The 9,416-nt window shown below is 44.7% G+C and overlaps 1 protein-coding gene across 1 annotated transcript; it reads left to right on the top strand.

Annotated features, from left to right (window-relative positions):
- Nucleotides 1–3,789: 3,789 nt before the first annotated feature.
- Nucleotides 3,790–6,455, top strand: GCNT3 (glucosaminyl (N-acetyl) transferase 3, mucin type). The gene has a single exon (XM_005490321.4). The coding sequence runs from the start codon at nt 4,621–4,623 to the stop codon at nt 5,896–5,898; it is 1,278 nt and encodes a 425-aa protein (XP_005490378.2). The 5' UTR covers nt 3,790–4,620; the 3' UTR covers nt 5,899–6,455.
- Nucleotides 6,456–9,416: the final 2,961 nt, after the last annotated feature.

The following is a 9,416-nucleotide window of genomic DNA, read 5'->3' as shown; positions in this document are numbered from 1 at the left end:
ACACTCCCACTCAGATTTATTGTCACTGTTACATAAACTGGACTTCTAACACCCTCACTGCTGAAACACAGAAGAAGTAGAAAAAAGTACTTCATCCAAATCTCGGACTGAAAATAACATGAAGAGAGGGACATGCCAGTGTTGTGTCTTTATAAGACTAAACTACTACTCCCCTTCCCACTGTTAAATTTGTAATTAAGGTGTTTTACCATAGACCTACATTTTGGTACTCCTTCAAAGCACACTCTTTGCCTAAAACAAGTGCCAAAACCATGGAGAATGGCATCATTTTATAGGCAGAAAATGCATGCCAGAAGGTTAGAATCTATTAGGGTTTTCAGCTTATTTTGGGGATTTTTGTGTTGTATAATTTTTAGTAAGAATAGTAAGTAGAAATACATATGCCAATCTTTGATTTACTGACACCTAGCACCACACCATTACCGTCTTTGTTCACAAAGATAAGCTCACTCGTGCTCATTTGCACACACTGAGGAGCATGACCTTCAGTCAGCTAAATCAATATTTTAGTCTTTGGACAGTAAATGCTCCTCAAAACCCTTCTCCTTCTTTGGCCCCCTCTGCAGGGCAGGACACGCCGGCACATATGTCATAGGTGCCCAAAGAAAGATGCAATTGCTGTCTGCTGCATCAGCACCACAGATGCAGCACAGAACTGTTCCAGAACACAGATCCACACACTGAGGCAGTGACGACTTGGAGGTGGGATGCTCAAATACCTCAGTGGTTCTAGACCTCAGCTGTTTAGCTGCTGTACAGAAAGTTTCTTTTTTGCTGTTGCAAACTTTTGCCCTGGGGATAGTTTACAGCAGTGTGAAAACATCACAGACAGACAAGCTGTAGAGACATGTTATAAGCATGAAAAGAATGAAACAATAAGCAGTAAAAACCTTCAGGATTTTCTCTGACAGAAGTGCAGCTAGTGCTCCTTCTAGCTTTGTATAGGAAACAGAAGTGTCAAGTGTATAAGAGAATTTTAAAGGATGAAAATATGAAGAAAATAGATCATCTGAAATAAAGAAAAAATGGTACTATACTCCCCACAACAGCGTTCTCCCCTAAAAAGTAATAACATATTGAATTGTGAATGTATGGCAGAAAAAGTAGGGAGCTCAAACTATTATGAAATACTTGGGTTTCTTTACAGGATTGCAGCCAGAACAAGGGCAGCACATGGAAAGAACTTCAGACAGAACTGAATAGCCCACAACAACAGTTCCAGAAGACAATCACCTTTCCCCCATTGATTCCTTGTCCTTCCCTTGTAATGCATTCTATGACTGTGAAGGTAAGGAGTGCTCTGTGTGAACCCTCCAAGCATTGAAGGACAATTTAGTGAACTCATCAATAACTATTCAGCAACAGGATAAAGCCCCAGTCTGAAGTATTCTTAGCCAGCTGTGGGACATTCAAGGCAACTGTCACAGCACATGTCACCAGCACCTGTCACCAGCAGTTGAGTGGGCCACAATACAGAGCATCCCCACACAATTCCAGAGAGCTTCAGCCCACACAGAGTAACATTGGAAGGCTTCAAGCATCTGCCCATACAGAGTAAGCATGTCAGTTCAGAAGGCTGTAAGCATCTTCTGCCCAACCCTTACACCCCTGATGTTGCTGCACTGCCCCTGTGTGCCCTCTGCCCCCTTTGGTGGCTGCTCAGTGCCCCCGGGCACTCCCTGGCTCATTGCTGCCAGTGCTGCCCACAGCTGTGCCCACGGGGATGAGGCTGGGCCCCACTCCCAATCACCACAACCTGTGCAGCTACAGGCAACCAGACCAGCTATAGGTCTAAACATATTCAAATATTTCTGGGCAGCCACAGAGACATGAAAGCAACAATCTCCATGATACAGAGGCTTTGGACATGATCTGTGTGTCAGCCATCCCTCCGTGCATGTGTCTGTGAACTGTGGCAGACTCTCTACTTGTGACCAAATCGAACTGCACAGAACAGTGATAAATTGATAAAAGTTCTACCACAGCACAGTGAAGTTCAGAATACTATTTAGACAGCTGAAAAAAACAAGGCAAGAAATAAAACTAACATGCTTTTAAGGGTAAAAGACAAAAACCTTTCTCAGTAACATTTGTGTCTATTTCAGAAAGTTCCTTATCTCTTAAGAAATCACCTCTTCAATAGGACAGTTATAATGGGGTTTTCATTGTGGGAAATGCACAAAGTTATATCCATTCTTTTTGGTTCTTTATTCCTGCAGCCCTGACCTCCTCTATCATCTGTCTAAAAGAGTTTTGTTTTCTGTTTTGTTTTTATTTCCCATGATGTATGAAGCAACCCTTTTGTAGAAACAATGCAGCATGAGCTAATGCATTTATGATCCCCAGTATCACTGTGTTTTCTTTGTGTTATGTCCTTCAAGAAAAAAAAGCAGGTTTTCTTCCCCCAGGACACAGTCCAGCTCACAGTGCTGGCCACCACAGTCAGAAACAGTGCCAGTCTTAAGAGTGGTTTAAAGGAAATTCTTTTAAATATCTCTACCAGCATCATCCTATTTATTTGTCTGTCTCTTCAGCAATCTGTATAAGGTGAGTAATACCTTGTCCCTATTTTGCTTTATTATACAAAATGTAAGTGAGGAAACTCGTTATACCTTATGAGCATTGTTCAGCTGTTGTACAAAATTTCAAGTGGCCAATACTACCCCATAGACTGTACTTCAATTATGATTGTCTGCTTTGGCTTTTTTCTAAGCCATACTCACTTGTGCTCTTCAGTCCAGCAATTTTGTCTTGGATCAAAGCAGGAATGGTCTGACTTGAGTAAAAGTGCACCAGAGGTCAAAAAAGAGCAAAGCAATGAGTCTGCAGCTGTAAGATGAATAGCATTAGGCAGTGCTCAGTAAATAACAGGAACTGGTATGCATGCTACAAAAAATATTGTGGCTTGATATTTTACTTGCTGCTTTTTACTGGTACCTTTTCATGTCCTTTCCGAATCAGGTTTAGAGATACTGCATGTAGTGCTTTCAAACCATTTTTCACAAACCAGCAATGAAGTAGAACTCTGAAAGGAAAATTAACATCCAACAGTTTCTTCAAAGATGAACTTGACCTCTACCTTGTCATCAAACTGACCCAAGACTCTGCCTGTGGGCACGCAATCTCAGCAGCTTGTAAAGACAGTTTGAACTGTTAGACAGTACAGGACTTTGACACATAATTCAGTTGAAAATAAATGGAAGCAAACAGAAGGGAAGTCTGTAATCAGACAGTTACAAGCTTCAAAAAGCAGAACGTGCACAAGGTTCATCATGTTAAAGTTTTACTGATAAAGTGTACATATACAATATACTTACATTTGCGTAAGGTTTATTTATTTTGAAACCTCAATACTTCCTTGTTCACTTCCCATCTTTGCTTTGTTCACTTTCCCACTCTGGAGTATGTGCCAAATACTTCATATAAAAAGAATACTGAACTTCTGATGTCTGAAGATTCATAATGAGAAAGCTATCATGAAATTTTCCAAATGTTTATTGGTAATTTTAAAACTACAAATCTCAAAACTATAAGCCAAACACAATCCCATGATTTTTAGATAAGTATCACAATACCAGCAGAGACAGTTAAAAAAAAATCTGAACAGCCAAGAAGATGGAAATGTAATTTATTCTCCATTTCTGACATAGTTCAAAGGAAATACTGATTTTAAAAAGAATAGTTCTTTTGAAAAGAGCCATTACTATTAACACTAATAACATTCCTCATGTGAACACAAATGAAAAAAGTGGAATACAGTGTTTCACAAGAGGATACTGTATCTTACTAAAAGATGTGTACTTGGCAGAAAATTACATACAAAGTATACCTAGGAAAAATTTTGCTTAAATAGCAGTCAGTGACATTATCACTAATTTTGCTTAATAATACTTTATTACAGAACCAAAAATTAAAGGAAGATCAGAGCCAGCCCCAAGTACTTTTAGGTGTGGACCTACAAAATAATTTTACAGGCCTCGTGCAGGCTTAGGTATTTTTCACATAACTAATCCAAATAACTCTGGGGAGAGGCAGCAGGCTGATTCACCATGGGTTTAGGTTACCTATTACCTATAAACCTGATATCTACATGTCTCTCTCACCTCACTTATAGCACAGAAGTTCAGGTTGTGCAGACCCTTGTCTGTTTCAGGAGTCAAACTGTCTGGACTTTGTAACAAACCTGCTGCTTGAAGTTAGTAGAGCCGGTAACACCCACCCACACCTTCTCCCATCGAAGTTTCTGCAAAGATATTAGCACACATCCTCCCTATCAATCAGAACACTGGAAAAGCAGGTTAGACACCAAGGTACTCTAGTAAATCTTTTTTTAAAGTGCATTACAGAGGGTCGAATTCCAGAGGAATTTTCCTTGTGTTACGTGCTGGACAGGGGTAAGGTGAAATATCATCTTTTAAACAGACCCAGAAGATATAGAACCACCCCCAGTGTTGATAAAACCCAAGAGAGCCACGCCACGGGGAGGGAGGGGACTGTTGTTCACCTGCGGTCACATCGGGATCGCCCGGCACTGCTTCCCCACCTCCCGGAGGCAGCAGGTGCCCGGCTCCCTCAGGGCAGCGCAGCCCGGAGCGCGGGATGCCGTGGTGGCAGCGGGCCCCGGCGGCGCGGCGGCGCTGGGCGCTGCTGCTGGGGCCGCTGGCGCTGCTCGCCGCCGCCCTGGCGCTGCGCGGCACCGCCCGCCCCGGCCCCGCCGAGCGCCCGCAGCTCTACCGGGCGCTGGAGCTCTCGCCCAGCCGCAGCATCAACTGCTCGGGGGTCGTCCGCGGGGACCAGACGGCCATCCGGGAGGCGCAGCTCAGCAACCTGGAAGTGGCGAACAGAAGGGCTTCACCGACGCCCGGCGAGTACCTGAACATTGCGAGGGACTGCAGAGCCTTCAAGGAGACCCGGCGCTACATCGAGTTCCCGCTCAGCCAGGAGGAGGAGGAGTTCCCCATCGCCTACTCCATGATCATCCACCACAAAATCGACATGTTTGAGCGGCTCCTGCGGTCCGTCTACGCCCCCCAGAACGTTTACTGCGTCCATGTAGACAGCAAATCCCCGGCCGCCTTCCAGGAGGCCGTGAGGGCCATTGCTGCCTGCTTCCCCAATGTCTTCGTGGCCAGCCGCCTGGAAAGCGTGGTCTATGCCTCCTGGTCCCGGGTGCAGGCCGACCTCAACTGCATGCAGGACCTCCTGCAGAGCCCTGTGCCATGGCGCTACCTCATCAACACCTGCGGCACCGACTTCCCCATCAAGACCAACGCCGAGATAGTCCGGGCGCTGCAGCTGCTGCAGGGCCACAACGCCATGGAGTCCGAGAGGCCCTCGGCCGCCAAGAAGCAGCGCTGGGAGTATCACCACGAGGTGGGGGAGACCATCTCTCGCACTTCCCAGAAGAAACTGCCCCCACCCCACAGCTACCCCATGTTCACGGGCAGCGCCTACACCGCCGTCACACGGGACTTCGTGCGGTACATCTTCGACAACCCCACCGCACGAAAGTTCCTCGAGTGGTCCGAGGACAGCTACAGCCCTGACGAGCACGTGTGGGCCACCCTGAACCGCATGCCGGGCGTGCCGGGGAGTATGCCCCTCAGCGATAAGTTCCAGCTCTCGGACATGAACGCCCTTCCCCGCCTGGTCAAGTGGGAGTACCTGGAGGGGGACATGAGCAAGGGCGCGCCCTACCCTCCCTGCACCGGCCGCCACCAGCGCTCCATCTGCATCTACGGGGTGGGCGACGTGCCCTGGATGCTGCAGCAACACCATCTCCTGGCCAACAAGTTCGACCCCGAGGTGGACGATGCGGCCATCCAGTGTCTCGAGGAGTACCTGCGCCACAAGGCCCTGTACGGCCGGGGGCTCTGAGGGGGAGCCGCGGAGACTCTGGCCAGCGACTGCTGCCTTCCGTGGGCGACTCAGCCGACGGCGCCTCGGGGACGGCGGGAGAGGATCCCCCGGGCCCTGAGGGGCCCACGCCTCGGCGCGGCTCCGAGGAGAAGCGCCGCCGAGGGTCGGACGAACGAACGGACAGAGGGACGGGGTGGCCCGGCGGAGGGAAGGGCCGGTGGAAGGGCGGGAGGGGAGGCTCAGCCCCGTGCCGCTCGGCTCCCGTCCCGCGGGGTCCCCGCTCTCGCCCGGAGCCGCTGGAGAGGCGGGCGGGGCGTTGCGCAGCCCCTTCCCGAGCCCATCGGCAAAGGCAGCCCCGGGCTGCTGCCTGCACACGGGCAGCCCCAGCCACGGTGCCCCCAGGTCCGGCTAGGGGCAGAGCCGAAACAATGATTAATTTGCTTTTCTACAGAGCACCTGGCAGCCGCCGCCCGTTCAGCGCTGCTCAGCTGAACATCTGGCTGCTGCTTTTGTCTCACTTTAATCTTTGACTCTATCAAAACTCGTCAATCGTTAAAGGCCAATCTTCAATAAAATCCAAGATAGTAAAATCCATAGCGCTTCGGTGTTCTGTGTCCTCTGATGAGAATGGTTTGTGCTCCTGGCAAAAAAACAGGCAGCATTAAACCAGTTAACCTTTTGTGCATCCACTTCTCTGCCTGAAACACAGGCAGAGGGATGCACACAATGGTATGCAAACCTACATTTTCTAAAATCCACATCTCTCTTCCCAACCCCCCCCACCTAAAAAAAAAAAAAAAAAAAGATATTTTGGTGATATTTCAATACGGTAATTACAACATCCAGTAATGGACAATGGACAAACCAATCATTTAACACATTGGTTTTTTAAGTTTCTAATAGTTGAAAGGAAGATTTGCAAACTTCTGTTTTTCTAACCTTCTCATATTAAAGCTTACCACTTTCCACGGATCCAACACCTTTTCACAGCCTGTAATGCTAAGAGATTAATGCCCTTCTCTTTATTTTTTAAAAAAATCTATTCAAGTAACTTTCTCATAAGTAAACGCTCACCTTTACAAATTTAAGGTCTACAGTGGAGAATTAGCATTATACAAAGAACACCTGAAGCAATCCCACAACACCAGGCTACATTTAGATGAAGTTATGACTGCAGTCACACAGATCTTTGAAACATTGATTTAAATAGGATGAGAAGATGAAGTAACTGACTGGAAAAGGTGTCATTGCAATTTTGTTAGACATTTTAAAGTGAACTTGGTTGTAAAATAGTGATTTTTAAAATGCCATGGTGATTTCACAGACAACAACAGCAGGTACTGGGAAGAAAAGGTCTTAAACATAAATACCCACTGTATCATTGGGCATTTGTTTAAGAAAAAAGAGCAAATGAATAGAATTATGGATCCAGGGGGCAGCTGTTTCCAACTTATGTAATCAGGCATTTGCTAAAGAGATTAAAGCTTTATGCCAACCTGATGGTAACATACAAGTTTCTGAAATGGTTTCAGCAGCAAATTCAACATTAAATAGAAATTATCTCCATGTCTAGAACATTCTTTTAGAACAAACAGAACTTCTCTGGTGACTTAGGGTAAGAACTCCAGTCTCCCACCATAGAAGACTGCATCAAACCACTGCTGCCTAACCTGATTTTGCTTCTTAGAACTCTTTTGTTTTCTTTAAATTAATACATGTTAGTTCAAAATGGCAAACTAGTGCCAAGGGGTTCACTGGGGGGCTGCGATACGTTCAGGTTTCTGGACTGAAACAGGCAGAGAAGGGTCACCATGTTTCCAGTTGAGGCAAAGTGTTGTCTTTTTCCCTTACAAAATGCAGGGAAAATGTGCATATTCCTGGAGATAAAAAAAATCCCCATACTTATCAGTTTTAAGAAATTGCATAAAATCCAAATCCAGCCATGAAATGGATGTTTGTAAAAACTAAATTATTTATTTTTTAAAGAACAAAGGTGTTTGGGGGGCTGGAAGGAATCCCGGCTTGAAATAGTGAAAGATTATTGAATGAGGGCATTCTCTAGTATTTTGCAAATACACCTGTAGAGAAAGAGACATACTTACAAGTTACTTACAGACTTGTCAACAGGAATTTTTATCCCCTTTACTTTGAAAATATGTTTAACTTCTTCAGCTGTTCCTTCTCTCAGAAACATGAAGTATTGCCACTGCAATAAGTGTTTCATTTGTTGCCAGACACAACATTTTTGTTGTAACATTCGTAATGTTATATAACATTTTTGTTACAAACGGAGAGACAGAGACAGGAATTTACACTGAGGGTGCGAAGTGCCACTTCAAATCTGTTCCATGGTAAGCCTTTTAGCAAAGTCAAAGTATTTTATCTTTTAATGTTACTCACTGCAATCTTTGCCCTTCCTGGTTAGACGAGAATCTAAGCATTTATCCAGAGTTCAAAGAGTTTGCTCATAGAATGTGAAGACATCAAGAGAAGTCAGCATGCCATAAAGCCAGCTTGGTGACTCAGTAGGAGGGACAGCAGTTATCGAACACAGCCTAGGCAGCTCTCCTGCTCAGAGATCACTGCTTTGGGTGAAAATGACTGTTTTGGCGTTATTACCTGCAGAGGCAAACAACTTGTAAACCTCAACATCCAATTTGCTTGATCCAAAGGAAATTTCCTGTTTCTGATGGTGTTACTATCCAGAATTCCTCTCAGATGATTTGGTTGCATAAACAAAGGCTATCTTGTGCAAATTTATTTTCAAATCACTTCTTTTAGTAGTGACCTAATTTCTTCTGAAAGAATGAGCCTACTCCCAAATGCTTAAGGTGAACTAAGTCAAAAGGATTCTAACAGAGGCATATTCTCAGCATATCCTCTTTCAAACACATTAGGAATGTCACATTTATGAGTGCAGTCATACATCAAAACAGTGGTATGTCTCTGCCATTAGAAATGGCAGGAAAAACCACCACTCAACTCTAATACAGAACTTTGCCTTCCAGACATCTCAAAGGATGTTAGAAATCAGATAGCTGGCATCTTAGAAAGTTGGCAACAGAGCACAGAGAAATCCTGTAACTTGCCAGTTAGTTGTAAAACTGAAAAAAGAATGAATTTGGAATAGAGTAGGACCAGCCCAAAGTAATACAATCATATCAGATTATAGGACCACCTCCAAAAAGAGGTTAAACCCCATATGAAATTAATCAGTAAAATCATGGGCTGTCCAATTGGAAGCCGTATCAGAAATATTAGTTTTGTGTAGTCAAAAATCTACTTCTGACACTTATGTCTACAATTGTTAACTAAAAACTTGAACTAGATAAACCACCAGCTGTTTAAGGAGGTAATATGCTGCAAATTTACCTTTCAAGAAGTGCACAGGAGGCAGATGAAATTATAGTTCTGGGATTTAATAACAGATTTCTTTTTCTGGTTTAAACCTGTCTTTATGTTGTATTTCCAATTGCTTTTTACTTTCTTTTTACAAGAACAATGTGGCTTATTACATACCTACACAACAGGTCCAT

The sequence above is a fragment of the Zonotrichia albicollis genome, chromosome 11 (assembly GCF_047830755.1).
Source record: "Zonotrichia albicollis isolate bZonAlb1 chromosome 11, bZonAlb1.hap1, whole genome shotgun sequence".
Classification (NCBI taxonomy): Eukaryota; Metazoa; Chordata; class Aves; order Passeriformes; family Passerellidae; genus Zonotrichia; species Zonotrichia albicollis.
The sequence above is the reverse complement of the archived record's forward strand: the minus strand, read 5'-3'. Positions and strand labels throughout refer to the sequence as shown.

What these genes read in the sequence shown, in the direction of transcription:
- GCNT3 (XM_005490321.4), top strand. Translation starts at nt 4,621, where the DNA reads ATGCCGTGGTGGCAGCGGGCCCCGGCGGCGCGGCGGCGCTGGGCGCTG.